This window comes from Miniopterus natalensis, chromosome 16 (genome assembly GCF_054644295.1).
Source record: "Miniopterus natalensis isolate mMinNat1 chromosome 16, mMinNat1.hap1, whole genome shotgun sequence".
NCBI classification, from domain to species: Eukaryota; Metazoa; Chordata; class Mammalia; order Chiroptera; family Miniopteridae; genus Miniopterus; species Miniopterus natalensis.
Genome location: NC_142096.1, coordinates 11687398 through 11710947, shown reverse-complemented (window position 1 = coordinate 11710947; position 23550 = coordinate 11687398). Strand labels below are relative to the sequence as shown.

The 23550-nt window shown below is 36.3% G+C and overlaps 1 protein-coding gene across 1 annotated transcript in view; it reads left to right on the top strand.

Moving 5' to 3' along the window:
- The window catches only part of CSMD3 (CUB and Sushi multiple domains 3), a 551595-nt gene that overhangs the window by 291188 nt on the left and 236857 nt on the right, over positions 1-23550 (top strand). The window contains exons 14-17 of the mRNA XM_016224286.2: positions 9424-9606; positions 14314-14640; positions 17613-17807; positions 23311-23449. Of these exons, the coding sequence (XP_016079772.2) occupies positions 9424-9606; positions 14314-14640; positions 17613-17807; positions 23311-23449 (844 nt within the window). The remainder of the gene's footprint in view (positions 1-9423; positions 9607-14313; positions 14641-17612; positions 17808-23310; positions 23450-23550) is intronic.

Genomic DNA, 23550 nt, shown 5'->3' with positions numbered 1-23550 from the left:
TCCAAATTCCAGACCAGAATAATTTTACCTGAAGACTCATCAATTAAGATATTAAGCCACCTACTCTACATCAGTGATAACACACAAATCTAAGGACATAGGACAGTTACTGGTTTCCTCTGCTCTGATAGTCTTTTTGATGTCATTTAAGCTACCCCTTTATACAGCCATTTTTGAAGAAAAGCAGAAGGTGAAAGAATTACATAAACCAGCCTCTTAAACTGTAGAGAGATCTGTTTAATAGAAAGTAACTGGGTTTCGCCCTACTGGAGTGGCTCAGCGGTTGAGCATTGACCTAGGATCCAGGAGATCACAGTTTGATTCCGGTCAGGGCACATGCCCGGGTTGCGGGCTCGATCCCCAGCAGGGGGCATGCAGGAGGCAGCCGATCAGTGACTCTCATCATTGATGTTTCTCTCTCTCCCTCTCTCTCTCTGAATCAATAAAGACATATCAAAAAAACCCCCAAAAAACAGAGTTTCCTAAAATGATTATTTAAAATATTGGATCAGAGTACAATTACCAAATGGAACTATAATTGGTTTCCCCTACCAACTTGACAAGGCATTTTTACTGGCTTTTTGTTTGTTTCTTTTTTAATCAGAATAGCAGTATACTGAGAACCCTGCTTTTCTGACAAAGCTACCTTTCAGTTGTCAGTCATTTAAGGTCACAGTTTAAACCCTGAGAATGTCTGGGGTGGTGGATGTGCGTGACACATGCTTTTCTTCATATTTTTTCTATTTTTTCTCTGAAGCCTATGGCATCACTGACTTGTACCCAGAATCACAAATTTTTCTTCTTAACCCCAACTTCACTCTCTGAGATCAAAATCTTTCCCAGGGGCCAGCAAAGGTTCAAAAACCAAAGTTTCTCAGTAATTGTTGTCTCTCCTCTCTCCCCTCAGGCCTCTGCACACTATTTTTCTCTCCTTCATCCCTGTTCCCTTATATATCAAGTCCACAGAGGTCCACAGACCACCTGTCACATGGTAGTCACACACGGTGTCCAAAATCAGGTTTTTCTAGAATGCCTTGATATACAAGTAGTAAATAATTATTTTTTTAAAAATGATGGTGATGATATATAAATCAAACTTTTATTTAAAATGATTCTCTGTAAATCAAATATAGCAACAATTCATAAACCTAGATTACTGTCTTTGGGATTAGTCCAGTTACAACTAATTAGTGTAAACTACAGTTTTTAATGAGGTCCAGCTTTGACTTCTAATTTTCTTACCTCTGATTTCCCTCATGATTCCTGGAAATAAAGAAGAGAAAATAACATATTGGATACTTCCCACTTGCTGCGTCCCAGGCATTTGAAAATAATTTAGAAATGTTTACTGCTCAAGGAGTCCACAGTCCGTTGAACTAGCTCAACTGTTCCTAGTTTTTCCTCTCATATTATTTTTTGTTTCTTCTACTTTATCACAGCCTTGATTTTGTGTAAATCTTTTGAGATGTACTCTATTCTCAATGCTGGAGTGGTCTCCACTTAGGGTATTCTGGCTTATTTTAGGGCAATTCAAGGAAAGTCTCTTCAAGAGGGCTGAAATTCACCTGCTAATATTTTTTTTATTTTTATTTTTTTTTTCTATTAAGTTAAAAATTTTTTCAAAGTTAAATTACAGTTGACACACAATATTATATTAGTTTCAGATGTACATCATAGTTATTAGACATTTATGTACCTTATGAAGTGATCACGCCGATAAATCTAGTGCCCATCTGACACCGTACATGGTTATTAAAATATTATTAGCTATATTCCCTATGCAGTACCTTACATTCTTGTGACTATTTTTATAATTGACAAGCTATAGTTCTTAATCTGTAAAATATCTTCTATATCTTACTCAATATTTTTAACTTGTGAAAAGTTACTCAATGATTGAAATTCACAACTTGCAAGAAGATAACTTGGAAAAAATTATATAATGATTCAAATTCAAACTAAAATATGTCTGATTGATATAGGCTCCTCTTCTGAGAACAGATTTTCATTGGGCCCAGAGCCCCTGGGATCTGAAATACAGACAAATACAATGCAGAACTGCTTATCGTAGTAGCCTTGGAAACCTAAATTATATGAAGAAATTGGATCCAAAGAGCTTATGATATATTTATTTGTTGTTTCTGTATCTATCACTAGTCCTTCAAAAAGCCTGATTAAATGCTGTTTTTATCTTCTTGAGCAAATGCCTAGTCCGGTACATACAGGATCCTTCCCTCCAGCCCCAATGCCTAGCTCAGCACATGTGGTAGCTCAGTACCTGTTTCTTAGATTGAAAAAGGTCACAGGACTAGAGCCAGGGCTTGATTCCATCAAGGCTGAATACTGTAGCAGTTACTCTTTTTAAGACAGAAGGCCTATTCTGCTCATTTGTTGCACTCTGGCTTTTCTCCATGTAGTCTTTTTTTTTTTTTTTTTAACAATATGAGTGGTTGATTTTTCTTACTTGCTTTATAGATACATCTTCAAGTAATTATAACTCCTTTTACCACCTGGTAGATGCAGTAAGAGTGATAATGTTTAGAAGTTTTTGATGGCTGCTGTTAGGCTCCTAGCAGTTACTGTTCTTTTGAAAGAAAAATCCATGTACTTTGATTGGTATTATAGTTCAAAAAATATTGATCTCTCCCTGCTTGCAAACTCTTTTAAACAGGTAGCTACAGAGATTTAGACAAAAATCTATATTTCACTTTGTTCTTTCATTTAAGCTACTTCAAAGGAAAATGTTTAAAGAATAGACAGGTTAAGTAAGGTTGCCAGTGAACAGTGCTATGTTGAGTCTTCTTATAAAAAGGTATGCTTCCTGATGCTTTCATTTTTATTGCTCCATTATTAGATTATAAGTCCGTAAGGGAGTAGTTCCTGATTGACTCTGTTATGTTTAGTTCATTTTACACAAGATTGATGTGACTGCTATGTGCGGAGTATTTGTTAAGTGTGCATCGTCGGAATGCTTTAGCAGTGGCTATCTCTGCTTAGAATAAAGTCAGAAGTCCTTAATATGGCACACCAGGGCACCCCCCATCTCCCCAACCTAACTTCTTACCTCACTCTCCTTACACCCAAACTGCAGCGGTAACGAGCTACTTGAATTTCTCCAAATGTGTTATTTTACAGTGTCATCCCTTTGGTCAAACTATTCCCTCTACTTCAAATGTCTGAAACTACCACACACCCTACACCCACCCCCTCAACCACACACATTCCTGAAAATCTGCCCAAATTTATTTCATGTTACAGTTTTATAGAATCTTTTTTGCCTTTCCATTCTAAGTGGAATTGTTCGTTTTCTTCTCAGGTCTCCTAGATCTCTTATTCTAAAACTACATTATGTTTAATACTTTTGTGTGTCTGCACACTTATCTTTTCCCAATAAGCAGTAATAGATTAAATCTTAAGTCTACATTCCCAATATTTAGGATATAGTACAATTTCAAGACATTTTTCTTGAATGAAAATATTAACAGATAATTGAATTAATGTATAAATGGGTAAAGTGACTGTACTTGAAAAAAAAATTGATAATAAAGCTATCATGTAGTTATCTGGCTTACCCATTGATATCATCAACTGATTTGAGATTTTTACAATGACAAGTATCCTTGAGCATTTATTCCTGAGTGTTGAAATATTAATCAACCCTCCATAGTGTCCCTTTGGCCATGGACACTGTATCCTAGTCCCAAACTGAGGGCAAATGCTAAGGAGGTTGTTTGAAGGACCTTAAGTATATAAACAGTGGATCAAGTTGTAAGGAAAGGACTTCAGGGCAAGTCAGGGAGGAGTCACCTGTCACTTGACATTTCATATTGAAGATATCCTTTAAATCAGAATACATAGGAAGTGCATTTAACTTCTCAAATCATCTTGGACTTGATATTTGAGTTTTAAAACATAGCATAGTTGTTGTTCAGAACATAGTCTGTTCTCTTTCTCTTAAAAATGTGTGCCAAGAAATTGAAAATATCTATCTTTAATGCATCTATTTGGCAGTTCTTATAGACTGTGTTGTTTAAGGGCAGGAATTATGACGTATACCCTTTTGTGGTTATACCTCCTGGAAAAGTTCTTGGTACACAGGACAGGACACAGCAGGTCCTTAGTAAATAATGAACTAAAATGAATTAAATACTTTTAAGTTGGTAAAAATAGCCTTTAGAGTCCCTAAACTAAGATACTTTATCATCAGGAAGTGATTTGGGGGATTTTGTTGCTGTTTGTTTTTTAATTCATTTCCACCTGATACCATTAAATTATTTTGGACTGTGGAATACATTTATACACTAGGGTACCAATGGGTTAGCACTAGTTCTTAATTTTTTTTCTTTTTTCTTTTTTTCTTCTTCTTAATTTTCTCTAAGCCCTCCTTAATATAGCCCCACTCTCACTGTCCAATCACATTTTCCACATATCCTTTCAAACACTCATTATTTACATTCCTTCTGCCCAAAAGTCTACATTTTTGCCCACCAGTCAAAATCTGCCCACTTTGTAAAGCTCAGCTTTGAGCCAATATTATGATCACTCCAATTCTCAGTTATGATTCTGAGTATCAGGTGTAACTAGTGTTAGAATAATTTTATTTCACTTACTCATAATTATCCTTATTAGTTCTTATTTTTGGAGTTGTTACATTGTGGTGTATTTTGAACTGATGTGAAATTTTAAGAAATATGGTATGAATAATAATTGAGATACCTACTTTTACACATTATTTATTTATATTTAATTAAATTAGAAGATACTTAGTGGAACTAAATACCCTAAGCCCCACTCCCCTGTGTTCCAGCATGTTCTCTTGAGAGAGAAAGAGGGTAGAGTTATAATTGTTGAGTAGGGTCTTACATAAAACTCCAGGAAAACTGTGACCAGAGGTCTGATAAACACTGGGTTGGAGGAAAATGCTACGTAATCCAAATTGATAGATGTTGTACCTATTGTCTTAGTCCATTTGGGCTGCTATTACAAAATACCACAGGCTGGGTAGCTTGTAAACAACAGAAATTTATTTCTCACAGTCTGGAGGCTTGAAGTCTAAGATCATGGCACTAGCATGGTGATCTTCTGGTGGGAGTTCTCTTTCTGGTTCATAGCTGGCACCTTCCCGTGTGTCTTCATATGGTTGGAAGAAGAAATGGATCTCTCAAACCTCTTTAATAGGAGCAGTAATCCCATTTATGAGGATTCTGCCCTCTTGACATAACCTGACTCCTAATACCATCATCTTTGAATTTTGAGGGAGCACATTCAGACCTTGGCACGTACGAAGGCTGGGATGCTCCTTGTTTGTATCCACAGACATTAACTGTAGGTCCCTCAGTTAACATCCAAATTTGAGACTTGGGCACAGAGATGACAGAATATAAATGGTTTGCCATAAATACAATAAGAAACAACTCCAAATGAATGATTTGTCAAATAACATTATATTTAGGACCAATGAAAAGCACAGTTTTTATCACAAATAAAGAGTTCCTAATTTTATTAAACAACATTACGGTATTCAATGATTTTTAAGTTGAAATATGAGTAAGAATTGAGGTGTTTTTTGCTTGTTTTTGAGTGCTTCTACTTGCTACACCTCTGAAGAGTGTATGATTTCAGTACTGACTGCAGAGGTTTCTTCTGTACCTGTTCTGTGAAAGGGTCAACTTTGGGAGTCTTATCTCACGGCATATTTACCAGCATTCTAAATTTTGCATATTTTTCATTAAATGGTTATACATAATCTGAAGCTTTTTAAATGTCACTGTTTTCATCATGATTGTAAAACACTTTACACATATATTATTGCAAATATGTCCTTCATCACTTTGTCTAGGAAGCTATAGACTTCCTTCTCAAAATATCTTTAAATGTTGACTGTGTTCTCATTTGTCTGAAATGCTTGAAGGTGAAATAGAGTTTAGCTCACAAGGTCTTTTCTAGCTGCATGATTCTATATTTCACAACCTTTGTAAGCCCGTTGCTAAGGTAACACAATTCTCAAGAGGCTTCTTAACATTAAGAATCAGCAAAACTGCAAGTTTTACAGATCACTTTCTTTTAACCTACACAGTTTCTCTGTGAAGCATTTGAATTATAGTGTCAACTGTTGTCAAATCAGAGATTGATCAATGGGAATTTCTCTGTCACTTTAAGGCCAGATGTTAGTCTTTGGCTGGAAATCTGATTGAATTTAAAATTAGAGTTTATTACTTTAGACATCAAGGATCAAAGTTACTTGATCACTAAAAAAATAGGTGTTGAAAGAGTCCTGTTGTACAAATTTCAGCCACTGTCATTTAAACCTGTATTTTCAATTTTGTTCTCAATTCACAGCAGGAGAGCCTTCTGGAGTATTCTGTCTATATTTCCTCTCATCTCCCATCCTCACTTATTTTAGCACCTCTTCCTCAGCTTCTGATTTGTTTGCCTCCACAGCAGGGAAGAGAAAGTGCAGAACCAGGTGCTATTCCATGGGCTCCGACCTCTGACTCTGCGAATAGATACTCACTTTGTTCCGTCCAAATTTAGTTGTGAATGGTGCATAGTGTTTACCTGATTCCCAATAGAAACAACATTTGTTAAATTAATCCCAACCCCAATTTATATTCTAAAAAAAAATTAAGATAATAAAATAAAGTATCAGTAGGATGCTAACTAAATTATTTTTGTGTTGTATTTTGGTTTCAATGGTAAATTATATGGTATCAATCAGGGACACTGCAGGTACATGACACCTTCACACTGGGTGTGTGTGGGCAGAGCTTAAGGAAATGAACAAGGGGTGACACAATATTCCTGACTAGAGATAGTGGGGAGCACTCATTGCCACAGCTCTCGGTGGGCAGCTCTGCGGAGAGGGCAGCTTGAAATAAACTTGGCTTTCAGTCAAGGGCGATCAGGCAGAGAAGAAATTGGGGGGGAAACACCCCTCCTGCACTTTTCTCCTGACCTTCCGCCAGGGCCACCTCTTTCCTGGCCACCTGTTGCACACAGGAAGTCGGGGAGCAGAGGAGCCTGTTAGGGGCCCCTGTGGGTCAGCCTTTACTCCCACCCTGCAGGAAGGGGACAGAAAGCAGGGCAGAAAAGGGTTCAGAATGGTTCTTGAGGGCACAACAGAAAATGCCCACCACACAAATCCTACAATAATAGTGCAACTATAAACTTTAAATTATTCAAGAGGTGTAACTGCCATTCTGTGATTTTCTGTCTATGTAGATGGCTTATATTGCTTACTGATAGGACCACACAGCTTTGTAGGCTAATTCTTCATTGCCTTCCTTCCTTCTTTGTATATTCCACAGCTGTTTGTGAATATTAGGCTCTGAGAGAGGGTGTAGTGCTTAAGAACTCATATTCTGGAACCATATCATCTGGGTTCAAATCCATTCTGCCACTTAAAATTTGTGTGAGTTTAGGCAGGTTATCGCATCGGGTCCTCATAGGACCGTGTGCAAGAAGCACAGCAGCCCCTCAGGGAAACTGCTCAGGAAGATAAAACTTCCGGCAACTCAATGGGGTCAAACCTGGCTACTGGAGCTGCTATAGTTTTTGTTTCAATGGACAAGATCAAGTCGACTGTACTAATGGTTGCTCCATGCTCCAGACCTGCAGGGACTCAGACAACTGGTAGTGTTAGGAGAGAAGCCAACAGAAGTGGTCATGAGTGTCACTTGTACTACATTTCATTCATTAGAAGCTAGTCACTAATGCTGACCAATACTCAAAGAGAGGAGAGTCTGACTCCACCTTCAGACAGGAGGAACAGTAAAGAATCTGCAGACATGTTTTAAAACCACCAAAGAGCCATCTGAGGGCAAGATAGAAACATAATGCTCCACCACTCCCAAATACTGTTTGAATTTCACCAAAACAAAGACTGTCACATAACAGCCGTCCAAATTAGAAAATCAGCATTGATACAATACTACCAAATAATTCCTGGATCCCACTCAAATTTCCCTATCCAAAAAGTTTTTTTCCTTCCTTGTCAGGATTCAATCCACATAACTTCATTGAGTTTACTTGTCATGTCTCTTTCATTACGTTCAGTTTGGATGTGTTTTTCAGTTTTCCCCTGTCTGTCATGACCATGACAGCTTTAAAAGTACAAGCCTTTCATCCTGTATATGCCTCTTAATCTGGGTCTACCCAGTCTTTCCTCATGTACAGACTTAGACCATTCATTCTGGGCAGAAATGATGCCATCATTTCAGTGCATCGCACCAGGAGGCAAACAGTGTTAGTATATTCCGCACTGGTTATGGGAGCCTTGATCTCCTAGTAAAATTAGTGTCTCCCGGTTTTCCCATGGTGATGTCATCATTTTCACCTTTGTGATCGATAGTTTTACAGAGAAGTGATCTGAAACTATGTCAGTATCTTGTTTTTCTTCACTCACCCCAAATCCAAAATCACTATGATGGCTTCCAAAGGTGGATTTTTGTTTTTTAATAATGTTATTATTATTTTTTAAAATATGTCTTTATTGATTTCAGAGAGAAGAAGGGAGGGGAGAGAGAGAGATAAACATCAATGATGAGAGAGTCATTGATCAGCTGCCTCCTGCACGCCCCTGACAGGGGATCGAGCCCGCAACCTGGGCATGTGCCCTAACTGGGAATCGAACCCTGATCGCCTGGATCCTAGGTCGACGCTCAACCGCTGAGCCATGCTGGCCAGGCTCTTTGTTTATATTTTAAACATGAGTTTTCATCAATTCCTCCAATTTTAATTCAGCCTCCTCAGGATTCTTTGTAGCCTTCCTTTTTCCCACAGTCCCTTATTGATAGTGAGAAGTTTGGCCACCCTTATTTTTACTACATTTATGATTTGCACAATGCCCTCATGTGTAATTAATTCCCCAGCCTTACTGGCTGCCTCCTTGGCCTTGCTTCCACGTGCTTGGCTCCCAGCTACACCATCACCTACTTGAGCTCATGACCTCTTCAACCTCCGGTGCCACATCACTGCTTCTGCTATAGGCTGACCATCTCTGTCTCTCAAAAATTCATATCTTGAAACCTAACCCTCACTGTGTTGGTTTTGTGTGCTCACAACTGTAAACCTACTTTTGCGCCTCCTGTATGCATGTGTGTGTGGATGAGTATTATATGCCCAGTACAGACAGAAAATCTGAATCTTGTCACAACTGTTCTGTTAGGAACACACACAATAGCTCTAATGACATCAGTTTCCCCAAAGGGAGAGAAAAACACTAATTTCCTACAGATCATTTCATCAAATCCAGTCCATAAGAGAAGCATAATAATAATAATAATAGTAATAATATCAGAGAACATTTTCATCTTTTTCTCTGAAATATCTTAGCTAGAGAGAGGTACATATACTAACTTAAGTGGATGCATGGATATCAAATGCCTGAAGCCCTTGGAAAGTGACTCTAATCTATTTTTACAGAAATTGAAAAGGAAAGTTGCGGTGATCCTGGTACACCTTTATATGGAATTAGAGAAGGCGATGGATTTTCTAACCGTGACGTTTTAAGGTTCGAATGCCAGTTTGGGTTTGAATTAATTGGAGAAAAATCCATTGTTTGTCAAGAGAATAACCAATGGTCTGCAAACATACCCATCTGTATCTGTGAGTACCAAATGCTTTGCTTCCAGATAGCACATGTTACCCTGTCCTTGCATATAATTGTTTCTGTAATTAATTGCAAAGAGCTCAAACCGTGTAATTATTTTTGAACGAGTAACACTTTGTGATACTATCCTTAACAAGAGTGCTTATGCCAAATTATAAATTTCATTACAGATTTAAGTAAAGTTAACAAAGTTCACTTGGTAATTGCAAAGTATATATTACATGTGTTCTCGTAACACTTTATTGGTGGCACTTTATACTTTATGGATAGCGTACTTTTATGGAAATTATATATCTGAGCTAATTCTAATAAACTCATTTATTTTCACAAGATAGTATATGCTTAGTTGCAATCAAATACACTTAAAATATTTAAAGTCTGTATTTTATGTATGATGCATTAACTTATTTTTGCTTGTAGCTGCTCACATTAATGCATACTCGCATGCCATTTATTTATATTGCACAGAAAAAATTCATTAATGTTTATGAAATATAGTATGCTTGAACTAAAAGGATACATTTCTTCAAATACCTTAAAACATTCCAATTTAACTGCAACAAAAATATAATCTGTATTATATACTGAGGCACATTTAGGTTCAATTAGATACTATCTTCATTACCAACAAATACAGCTTGCCAGGTGTGATTGCAATATTCAGAATTTTGAATTTTAGTTTTGAATATTCACAAATGAAACATATAAACCAATAATCATGAAAGTAAAAATAATTTTTCTGGTTTTTAAGTATGACTTTTCATCCGTATCCAACTTATCATGTTAATGCTTTTTATTTGTGTGTTTGTGAAATCCTGTATTTCCTGCAAAGACATTAGCACAAACCTTACTTCAATATTTCCTGGTTTAAAAAAAAAAAAAGCAGTATCATTTTTTAAGACCTACATTTTATCTGAATTATAAGCTTCAAAATACAGTTTCCATTGTTCAAAATGTTGATTAACATTTTAAAATTATTTAATGCTTTAGAATATGTAACTGAAATTTTAAAGTGACTAGAGGCCAAACATCTCCTAATATGTATATTGCTTAATAAAAACAGAGGATTACAGAAAACAGCAGGTAGGCATTCCTGTTTCTCATTGTAGTGCTCTAGATACATGTTGCCATGATAACTTATCTTACATTTCAGCAAAGTGGGCATTTTAGAATCTGGCAGAAATGTCCCCAGTTACGGTATATGTTTTTTTGTGGGTCCCCCCTAAGTAGAACTCTTTCACTTTAGGGACAGGGTTCATTCCTAACTAAGATCACCTGGGGAAGTTCCTGCTGTGGGAAAGTAAAATACATTAGGAGAGTCTGATCTGATTATGTCAGCATCATCTAATCTAAAGCTTAGTAATACTTCACAAGACTTTACTTGAAGATCTTTAGTTCTAGGTGTTCTTCCAAGGAGACAATGTTGGTGTAATAGTGGAGACTCTCTTAATGTAATATATCCCATAAAAATGATAATATTATATCACTTTAACAAATGATAAAATGCATTTGATAAAATATTGTAAATAATGCTAATGAAAACAAATTTTAAAACTTTTGAAAAAAGTTTTTTACCATTTTAAAGAAAATTAAATCTTTCATCCTGATATATGTGGCAATTAATAGTTTTCTTATATACAAACAATAGCTAATTTAAAAGTATAATTGAAAGATAATTTATTCACAAAATAAAGTTATTAAACATGGAAATAATTCTTACATAAAGCCAAATAACTCATAGAAAAAAATTATCAACTTATTAGGAAAGGAAATTATAAGAAAGAGAAATAGACTCCATGTTCCTGAATGAGAAAACTTTATATTAAATATGTGAATTATATAGAAATTGCTTTGAAATTTCAATTAAAATTTCCAATATAATTTTTTGAGGAACTTGACCTAATGTATTGACATACACACCTAAATTAAAAAAATAAAATAAAAAACAGGCAAGAATAGATGTCTATGTGGATGCTAAGTTTATGTGGATAATAAAGATGCTTATGTGGATACTAAAGCATTTTATAAACATAAAATCAGTGTGGTGCTCACAGCAATATAACACTGGGTCAAAGGAAGTTACGTAAAAACTGAATCTGATATAATTAAGAATTTTGAGTACAGGAGTCCCCCTTATCTGAGGGGTGATACGTTCCAAGCCCCCCCAGTGGATGCATGAAATCATGGGCTGTATGGAAACCTATATACACTATGTGTGTTTTTTTCCTATACATAAATAGCTGTGATAAAGTTCAAGTGATAAATTAGGCCCAGTAAGAGATTAACAGTAACTAATAATAAAATAGAAAAATTGTAACATATATAACTACATGTGCTAAAAGTTATGTGAATGTGGTCTCTCTGTCTCTTTCAAAATATTTAACTGTATTGTCCTCACCTTTTAAGAAGGCCTTTGCGGCTTCCCTTTGCATGTCTGCATCACTACTCTTGGGCCTCGGGGCCGAAATTAAGCAGGATAAGGGGGCCGTGAACACAGGCGCTGTGATGCCACCACCCGGGCAGCGTCCCTGATCAGCAGGAGGCACTGAGCGGCTCGTGGGTGGGCTGCGAACGGGAGCGCGGGCGGCTGGGCAGAGGCCGGGTGGACCGCGACTGCCTGAGATGTCATCACGCTGCTCCCGATGACCCACAGTTCAAAACTTATGGGCTGTTTACTTCTGGACTTTTCCATTTAATATTTTCAAACCAAGATTGACTGCATACTGGAAACCTGGGAAATGAGACCGAGGATACAGGGGGACGACTCTGTGACATAGACACCTACCTGTCTTTCTGAAAAGGGAGATTTTGGACCATTTAGATCAGAGATTGACAAATTAAGGACGGTGGGCTAAACCTAGCCTGAGTCCTAGCTTTGTAAATAAAGTTTTATGGGAACATAACCACTCACTTTCATTTAGCTGCTGTCCGTGGCTGCTTTCCTACAGCGGCGGAGTTAAGTAGTTACAAAGAGACCGTGTGGATTGTGTAGGCAAAGCATTTAATATCTGTCCCTTCACCGAAAAACTTTGCTGCTTTGCTGACTCTTAATTTAGATCAAGGGCTGTAGAATCAAATGACTGCAGGATGCGAGCAGGTAGAAGTGTGAAGAGGGAACAGGAACTGATAGGGAACTGTAGTGTCTTAAAGAAGCTAGAAGTGCAGGCTTTTCCCCCTCGAGTGTGAAATATGATGAATTCAAAAGATGATTTAATTTTATTTTTGAGGCATAAGAAAAAAATAAACCAAACACATTTGCAATCTGGATTCAGCCCAATGACTGTCAGTTTCCAAGTCTTGTTTTTAACTTCTAACATCATTTCATACAGAAAAAGCAAATCAAAGTTGGCAAGTATATATAAAAAATGATAAATGTGATAATTTATATATATTTTGATTATTCTTTTTACATATTTTAAATATTCTACATATATGTAGATATAACTTAATCTTTGTCCTTCTGTCTTTCTATTTCTGTAGAAAGATAGAAATTGGTCTAATTTTTGAATGTTAATAAAAATCTAAAATTAAAAGCAAGGCAAAAATGCAAAGATTATTTTGATATTCAAGTCAAAACAAATTATACTGAAATATTTTTTAAAATAACAAAATGTATGAATTGTAATAGTTTGTGAATATTGTAAACTAAGAGTTCATAATCTTAAATGTTCAAAGTTCATGAGCAGGTAATTCCCAAATAAGAGAAAATGTAAATGGAAACCAAACACATGAGAAATCTTCAGCTTCACTAGTAGGAACGGAAGTGCAAACTTGTACAATGAGACACCATATTTCTGTTGTCAGATAAGAAAGATAAACACCACACTCTTATGCTGGTAGGGGCGTTGTACTTACTAATGTATTTGTTACATTTCAGGATAAATTAATACAGCTTTTCTAGGATAAAAGCAAAATATTTTGAGGCATTAATATCCTTTGTAAATAAAATTTGTGCAAAATTGTATGAAATCAGTTTTGTTAAAAGCGTAATAAAAACTGTAAGAAAATACATCATTATTTTAACTGTTTTCCTCTGTGTGATCACTTACTTTTCTATTTTTTTTTATCTTCTGCTTTATAAATATCCTATGTGAACCTTTAAGTCAGGTGTTTCTATAAGTTAAAAGAAGAAAGCTGGGGGTGGGTGAGTCCTTCGACTTAGTAGGGTGTGAGAGTTCACTTGTTTTTCCAGTGTTAGCCCCAGGGGAGGCAGTTATAAAAGTTAATGCATCTCCTTCTCTGTGTTATAAACTATCAGAGCATCCCACGACCATTGTAGGAATGAAACTCACCGAGTCCCACTCTTACTCCAAGCCTTCTCTGGGCTACATCACCCCATTTCTATCAATAGTCACATATTTTTTGTCTATCATTTCATAAATATTTCTCTAATATTATTTTTAAGCACAGGACTGAAAACTTTGCATAGCACTCTAACACAGACATGAGAAGTATCTAAGTAAATTGCTTTTATTGCTCCAAGTATATTTTTGAGCATATTTGAGCATACAATCATCTAAAATATTAGTTGCCTTTTCTAATATGCAAAATGGTAACTTTTATTTTCTGTCTTATAAGATATTTTAAATGGTTAATATATTTTTTCAAAATGTAATTAATTACCACAATTGTAGGATATGGCAAAAATAAGGTAAAATATGACTTTTGAACATTTATTATATTTTATACTCTTATTTTGACAGTTCCTTGCCTCTCTAACTTCACTGCACCAATGGGAACAGTCCTTTCCCCTGATTACCCAGAAGGATATGGAAATAACCTAAACTGCATCTGGACAATAATCTCTGACCCAGGGAGTCGGATACACCTTTCTTTTAATGACTTTGACCTGGAATCTCAGTTTGACTTCCTTGCTGTTAAGGATGGTGACTCTCCAGACTCCCCAATTCTTGGAACCTTTACCGGGGCTGAGGTGCCTTCCCATCTCACTAGCAACAGTCATATTCTGCGGCTAGAATTTCAAGCTGACCACTCAATGTCAGGACGTGGCTTCAACATCACTTACAACAGTAAGTTTATTTTTTCCATAGAGAATGTTTCTACAAAGTAGAGCTAGAAAGGAATCATGCAAACCAGCTCTCCTGTTCCATAGATCAGGAAACTTGCACAAGTAATATACATAATTGTGCCGAGGGTGTTCATTTGGTCCTGATTTCCAACCATATTTTACTCCCTATTGTGTCATTTCTCTTTGTTTATGAGAGGTCCGATATTAAGGAAATATGTTTCAAATATCATTCTATCAGCCAATATGTTAGTTTATTTTATTAAATATTGTAAACATAACCTGGAACCTACTGTATATCACAAATTTGGCTCTGTTATTATGCAAACATAAAAGGGAGATAGAACTTTCCTTCAAGACATTCAGAAACCAATAAGAGACATTAACAAATAATAGCAGAACAGAGTTATAACTGCAAAGACAAATTCACAAGGCTATGGAAGCATCACAAAGAAGGAAATCATTAATTTAAGGGCAGTAGACCACTGAGCTGATTTAGCAAAGCCACCAAGGGGGAAAAATACCATAGCGATGAAACTATCAGCTCTAAAGTGAAACTATGCAGCTTCAAGTCTTGGCTTTTCTACATTTTTAGGTTTAATAACTGAGCCTCAGTGTCCTCATTGGTAAAACCATATTGGGTTTCTGTAAGGAGTAAAACAGATGAGGCATGTGAATAATTTAGAGCATATGGTACCTAATAAATTCTCAAAACTACATCGGCCCTTATTGTTTAGTTGGCTTTTGGATTATTACCTTGACATTTGATAGTATATTATTTTGTTTATTATATTGCTCTAGCTTTGAGATGTCTTTGGGGCTATTTAGCTATTGTCTGTCACTCATTCTTGTATTTTAAAACAATGGATATTATTTTTCTGAAAAATTAGTGGCATAAATATAGCCAAAGGATTAATTACATAAAGGGAAAACTATCTTAGTAGGCTAATATACTTAGATATTAATGCTTCTGTTTGTAAATGTTTTACCTGAAGCTATAGAATACGAGTGATTTTCCTTGAAACTACCACAGTGTCAAATATTGACCAACTTAACAAGTTGATATTTAAGTGTCGGGTAGCAGTAGGATTGTTTTTTGCTCTTAGAAAAGAATTGCACCCCTTACCCACCTCCCTGTCTGTTCCATTCTGAGCTTTGGCAATTAGTAATAAAACACAGTTATTGTCATTTCAAAGTGTCACTACTGGTGAATACTGTCACTAATAAGTGTCAACATGTCATTGCACATCATTAAATTGGTTGTGACATGTGTCATAGAGACTTGCTATTTAAAATTGTTGCTTTATCTGAAAGTCCTTTTTGAAATAAACTAGATATGTAGATAGATAATAGATGATAGATAGATATGCACATATCTACAGGATGTCCCCCAAAATATATATACACTTTAACAGCCAATAGCTCCATTTTGAAAATGAAATGTGTTTTATTAAACACTGCCTTTATAATCATTCAAAGTGTATGTATACATTTTTGGGGACACCCTATATTTATAATTTTCAATTTGTCTTAAATGCATATTTTTAGCTTTAATATTTTGGTACCTTTGGGGTATTATGGAAACATGCCTCCTCGTTCCTTATTTTGTTTATCTAGTAAATAATTTAATTAAGCATATGTAAATTCTTAAATTTAATGCTTACTGCTGAAATTCTTATTTTTTTCCTGAAAAAATATCTATCAGGAATTTTGTATAGGAGCAACTAAGCTTAATCAAAATTGTGTTTAAAAGCACAATAGAAAACAGTGATTAGATATATGTACTTAAAAATATATTATATATGTTATATAATTTATTTTAATATTTTGTACTGTTTAACTTAAAAATGAGAAGGGATAATAAAATTATGTAATTTATGAACAATATAAAAGTGATGATTCGTGAGAATATTTAAATAACTGCATGTGCTTATGCAGTATGAAAATAATAATGTGAAATTGTAAATCCTTTATAAAATGTTTTACACATTTAACTTTAGCTACTTTAAATATTCTTCCCTTTATATTATACTAATTTAAAAATGTATAGTGCATATTGGGTCACCCAGATAAATAAGGAGAAAAAGTTTTAGGGCTCACGCAATCTATAATCTGAGAAATTCGGAAAAGCACATTGTCATTTCACTTCTGCTACTTGCTGGGACTAGGCTAAAAAATATACACTGTGGGAGACACAAGGTAAAATATGATAGTGGCTCTGAATTCAAGAACTCATATTCTCTTGAGAGACATAAGACAAATAACCCAAGATACAATAAGTTGTTGAGAAAAAATGAAAAGCCAAACCAGGAGATACATTTCGATCCCACCTCTGTGCTCTGAGGCAGGCTATTTAACTTTTTCTGAATCTCACAAGGTAAGTAGCTGTACTTTGCGCATCAGGCCGTTCTAAGTGTTAAATGAGATAATACTATTGCTAAAGCTCCTATCACAGTGCCTAAAACATGGTAATTGCAAAGAGTTATATCTCATTCCTTTTCCTGGCTGGCAGAAAGTAGGTGACATATGGAAAGTTATAAAGAAATTGTAAGACCTTCCTGCTAGATTGAAACATTTCACGTTAATTCTCACAATGAGACCATTTCTTCATTCCAGACAGTGGATCATAAGATGTGTTTGCAATGGTATAGAGTTAACCTGCTCTCGTTGGAGTTCTGACTAGTTTTTACTGGAAATTTTTGCATAGACTAAGCCTAATACTGTCCATAAATTAGCAGAAACAGTTCCATTTTGAAATCTTGTGAAATTAACATTTTAAAACAATCACACCTCTTACATACCACGGGCAAGTAGGATTGGGCAGAGGAGAGCCTCAGTTTTGTTGTGTGTTTTTTTTAAATAAAGGCTTTTCTAGAAATAAACATAACTTTTTAAAAAACATCCCTTTTTCTCACCCCAAATACACAAGTGACCCTCTCCCCTGTTTTTATGTTTTTTTCGTTTGCTGTTCTCAAGCATTTGGACATAACGAGTGTCCCGATCCCGGAACACCGATCAATGCCCGGCGCTTTGGGGACAACTTTCAGCTAGGAAGCTCCATCTCAGTTATTTGTGAAGAAGGGTTCATTAAAACCCAGGGAACAGAAACCATTACATGCATCCTCGTGGATGGGAAGGTGATGTGGAGTGGACCAATTCCAAAATGCGGAGGTAAGCCCACAGCTGCGACAAACACACCCTGTCACACGCCTGAGGCCCCGCAGGAGGTGCGCTGCTCTCCCAGCCCTCCTGGGACCTTCCCGAAACTGGGGGCTGTGCAGTAGACATGCGGCAGTTAAAACAGATCACGCTTGTAATCTTCCATGTTGGATGAGTTTTAGAAACCTTTTGCAAGTTTCCTTTAAAAAGAGCTCTCTTAAAAAGATGTACATTGATAAATGGTAAATATCAGTTGTGCAAATTCTCTTTAGTATACTTTATAGTTTTGGTTTATTATACTTTATAGTTCCATTCATATTTTTTTGGTATTTTAACCATTCGTGGTATAAACTTACTTAATTTTCAAAAATGTTTTAACTGTTATTAATTACAATAAGTTACGCTAAAGCAGCCATTATTTAAAATGTATAATTTTTGTAGGCAGAGTTTGCTAATTTTTCCCCCCAATTTAATTGGCCCAATAAAATGTAGTCAAGAAAGTTCAGGACAATATATATGTGTGTTATATATAGTGTTTGGAAGTACATATCTTTGAATATATATACTCATATAAAGTCATAAATTATATTAGTAAGCATGAAGGTGGCATAGGTAAAAACAAAATATATCAAGTATATAATGTGTTAATTTAGGATCTCTAGGAATGTGGGTGGGGGCTTTATTTAAGAATTATCACAGTAGGAATTAACATTCTAAATTCTACTGTTTTCCTTCCATGCTAGTACCTAAAGTTACAAATCTATTTTCTTAAAAAAGATATAGCAGAGCTTTTACTAAGACGTTGATAAACTAGAACCAAGAAACACCTTTTAATAAATCGCTGTATAATGATTAGGTGGTAATTTCAAATGTTTTCTTCTTTTTCTTGCTTTCATCCTGGTACCAGCAATCATCATCTCCACTCGCTTGCTGCAATAGCTTCCTAACTGGTCTCACAGATTCTGTTCTTGTTATTATTCAGTTAGAAATGGTTTGTTGTTCAGCGCACCTATTGCCATGGATTAATTTCTTCACAGCCGTTTCTCCCCTGGGACTCAGAGGCTCTGATGCATATATATGATCTGCCTCTCTTCTTTTAACTTGGCTCTCTGTCTTTTATGCCCTCTGAACTGTAACCAGCAACGCTCTGTTTGATCTGAAGCAATCCCCTCAACAAAAATGGAAATGAAATATTGGCCTTCTGGATTACATGGTCATGTTCTCGAATATAATTAGGACATAATACATTCATTGGACAGCTTTATAGATAAAGAGGATTACATTTAATGAAATACATTGGAAGAGTTAGATGAATACTATTGGCTCGAAGCTGTTGATTTAATTAAGACAGTGAGTTAAGACTAATGAAAGAAAAGTTGCCCCTTCCTGGTAGAAACATAATATTTTGAATATTGTGATCATTGTAACCTTCCTGACAAGACAAACAAAAGGAACAAAATGCATAACAAGGTATAGAGGCAGATTTTCCAGTTGCTTTGGAATTGACAGTTTGGACCTCTAGCTAAGGAGAAAAAGATTCAATATCTCCCTCCAAAAAATTGAGGCCCAGATAACTGCTTCTTGACTTATTAAGCGGTTTCTAACTGACTTGACTCTCTCAATCATAACCTCAGACATCTGATTCCCAATTTATACAAGCACCAAAAAAAAAAAAAAAGTAAAGAGAGATTGAGATCTGTATTAGTGTGTATGTATCAATCTGTAACTTTTGGAGTCAAAATATTTATTTACCTCCCTATCGAAAGAAAGATGCTAGTCTCCTCTTTAGGCCACGTTGAGGAGAAAGGCTGTAAAAGAATCCCTCCTAGAGAATGGAGTTGCCTGTGAGGAAAAGGAGCTAGAATCCACACATGGGTATTGGAGTATACAGTGTACTTGCTGACCTGCCTTCTATGCCCATTGAGCAAGAGAAAGAAAATTGGGGAAAGCTGACAGATTGAAGAGAGTGACAGCAGTTAGTTTAAACCGTGTAGCAAGTCAATGATGTGAGTTTTCTATGCATCAAATGAATACCAAAGATGGTGCCTGGGCTTGGCCCCCATGCGACAGAAACCGAACAACAAGACACCATGGGGTGTCCTGCCAAGGGTGGGAGCAGAGAGGTGAGGCAATTGTCCAGTGAAAGGCCACCCCTTCCCACTCTTTTTTTATGCTATAAGATTATTTTTAAAAATCAAATAAAGTAATGCCTATAAAAGCATAGTCTAAACTGGAAAGGCTAATGACTACCTTATTTGGTGTAACAGAAATTGCCAGCTGTTCGCCTTTAAGCTCTGTTACCCCGTGCATTATATGGAGTTGTAGGAGAGAAACAGCGAGGCAGCTCAGGGACTCCATTTTATAGCCTCCTTTGCAGTTAAGTGTGTCCGTGTGAGTAAGCAGAAGTCATAAAAATAACTTCCAGGCCGTGGTCCGTGTGAAACACACAGAGTGGTCCTCCACGCTCTGTGTCCTTTGCGGCCAGCTGAGATGAAATGACCACCAAGGCGGCCCAGGCAGCTGCAGTCGGAAAGCGGCGGAGGCTTTGCCATCCTGGGCCTCCAGGGACTAGCGGGCAGAAGGCTGTCCTGCCAATAGCTGCACCTCATTGGACTGTTACAAGAATGTGTCGCAGAAACGCTTCACCAAAGTTAAATGGGCAAGGGAGGCTTTATCCAAGACTGTTGGGGTGGGCAAGAGCGACTGAGCTCATCTGCCAAGGGCGGGGGCAGAGGGCAGCTCTGTAAGTGCTGTGAGCTAGTGGGAAAATGCTGGAGGAAGTCAGGCGAGGGGTTTCCAGTCTTGAAGAAACCTGTCTAAAGTTTAGTCAAGCTAAAGGCCATTTTGGTCACATGAGAAATAAACATACTGTTAAGCTACTAAAATCTAGGCATTTATTTATTTTACCAACTAAAATTATCCTAATTCACACAGTTAGGAGAAAGGAAGACCCAGGAGAAATAACCCATCTGAGCCTTTGCCCCAGTTTAGTGATATAATGAGTAGGGCTCAATACCTACTTAATTTTATTAAATTAACATATTTTTCAAAGGGTTGCATCTTAAACCATCTTTTATTTTTATTCCTTCTAAGTACTCACATTTATTTTCTGCCTACGTTGAAACTTTAACATCAGTCTATGTTGAAAATGTCACCTAATATAGCCAAGAGCTCCAGATTCTATTTCTTATTATTTCTTGTGATATTTCACAGACCTTTCAGCCTTAGCACGGAGTCATTATCTTTCTCATAAAACTTCCTGATTTGTGTTCCCTATTATGGTGAATGGACTCTCCATCCATCCTGTTGTACATGCCAGGTGCCCAATCATCAGTCTAGGCTTCATCCTGCTCACTCATGGCATGTAATCAATAAGTGCTTTGGAGTGCACCTCCTAAATATCTCTCTTATTTGACCCTTCCCTGTAACTACCGTATTTCAGAATCTGTTATGCCTTCCCTAGATGCCTAACTGATCCCAGCAACCTCAGGTGCACTGTCCCTGGTCCCTGTTACATGCAGCTTACATTTCACACCCTTTTGTGGAGTTGAGGACGTATGAAGAATTTTGTCAGAAACTCCATATTTCCAGGACCTTCTCTCACTAAAATACTTTACTCTGTCTTTTAACATACAGTAATTTAAATAACTATTATGCACATAATTTTATTTTTGAAATCCATAATAACCCTGTAGGAAACCTGATGATGAGTCATTATAACAAAGAGCAAGAAATCTTCATGAACATGGTCTCCTTTAACAGCTTTTTAGGAAACAATTAAATTCTACTAAGGAAGAAAATTTAGCTTTCTATGAAATTTTTTCTCATCCAAATAACAAATTTTGGCAATTTTACATAGAAAATATTTTTTTTCAAATGGACATTGTTCAGTAGTGTTTGATTCCTAGGCCAATTTATAAATATTTCTTATTTTATGTGGTTATATAAAATTATTTGAAGAATTAAAAAGAGTGCAAAGTAATGTCTGGAGCAATAGGTTTTTATAAATTCTGTAAGGTAAAACATAAAGAAACAACTACAAAAATAAAAACACAGGGGATAGAGTTTAAATGAAAAGACTTAAAGAAAATAAAAATATAACATGTGAAGTCATTGGAATGGTCTCCAATTTTTTGAAAAGCTGATATACACTTGATTTTTTTAATTATTTCTGAATAATTCTCAATAATCCAAATACTCTTTGCTCCATTTTTCCTATGTGTACTTCCTGAAGGTGTAGAGCAGCTAATGTAGCTGGGCTGCAGAGCGAAGGGGAGAAGTTCAGAGTCTAGGCTGGAGAGTGAGCAACAGCTGGATCGTGCAGGGCCTTACTGCCCAACACAGAAAGATGCCACGGAAGGGCACAGTCAGATTTGTAGTTTAAAAAAATCACTTTGGCTCTAGTATGAAGTACAGCTAATCAATGTGAATGAAGAGATCATTTAGGATGGTCCGTTAGGAGGGTTTACTCCATGGACGAGATTATGGTAATTTAAACTATTATGGCAGCTATAGACTATAGAGATAGGGAAATAAGAGTGGGCTTTGGAAAGGATTAGGTAATGGAATAAATGGAAGGAAAATGGAAATATGAAAGATGACTGCCTCTAGCTCTCTGTCTTATGCAACCCCATGGATGATAGTTTCATTAACCAATACTATAGAAAATAATGGTACAGGACCAGTATTGAGGTTTCATTTGGTAAAAACTGACTTGAAAGTACTTTGGAGATTTTCAAACCTTGTGAACTTTGGCAAGTTGCTCTTCTCAGAACTTGGTTTATTTATCTCCAAAATGAGGTGTTTACGCTAAAAGACCTAATCAAATAGTTACTGGAATTACGGTACTATCATTACGGTTTCAGTTGTGTGTGAGGTAGGGGAAAGCAGAAGATTGAATCCTTGAGAAGTATTAAATAACCTGGCTGTTAAAAGGAAAGGGGTAATACGCGGTAATGCATGCCTGGGAAAGGGACTGGCATGATGAAACTTAATGTGAATATTCTGGCAGCTGGACTGAAGCAAGAGGGGAATTAGCAGATGGGAAGTCAGAGATCACTGAATCAATGAAGGCCGAAACAGTAGTAGGGACTCTGGAAAAAGGAGAATTAAAGTTTTCGATAGTGTGTAGCATGAATTCACAGTGTTTGAAAACACAAATCAGAAAATGAGAGAGAAACAGGCTAACTTACTTTTTTTTTCAAGCTTTGAAGATGAAGATGATGGAGACACAAGAATATATTTAAGGGATATTACCGGGGCACTTCAGATGATTAGTTTTTTGACATGCTGAGTGTGTAGCTATGCCATATTTTAAAAAGTAATTTACCTTTTTTAAGGACAATAAACATTCAACAATAGAAGGACTGGATGCACTTTTACTTTAAAAATATTATGAACAAGCATTTAATAAGCCCATGCAGAGCTTCACTGTACAAATTATAGTTAGTGTTAAGAATAATTTCTGCGACTTGTTCTGAAAGTTCTGTTTTCGCTCTCTGATTTCGTTCTTCAGCTCCGTGCGGTGGCCACTTTTCAGCTCCCAGTGGACTGATTCTTTCACCAGGATGGCCAGGATACTATAAAGACTCTTTGAATTGTGAGTGGGTGATTGAAGCTGAACCCGGACACTCTATCAAAATTACATTTGAAAGGTCTCTGGAAATAATCTTTTACCTTAAAATAATATTACCTGAAGGAATAGTTGGCTTTCTCCATTTTATTTACCAAATCAATGTATAATTTTACTGCAGTA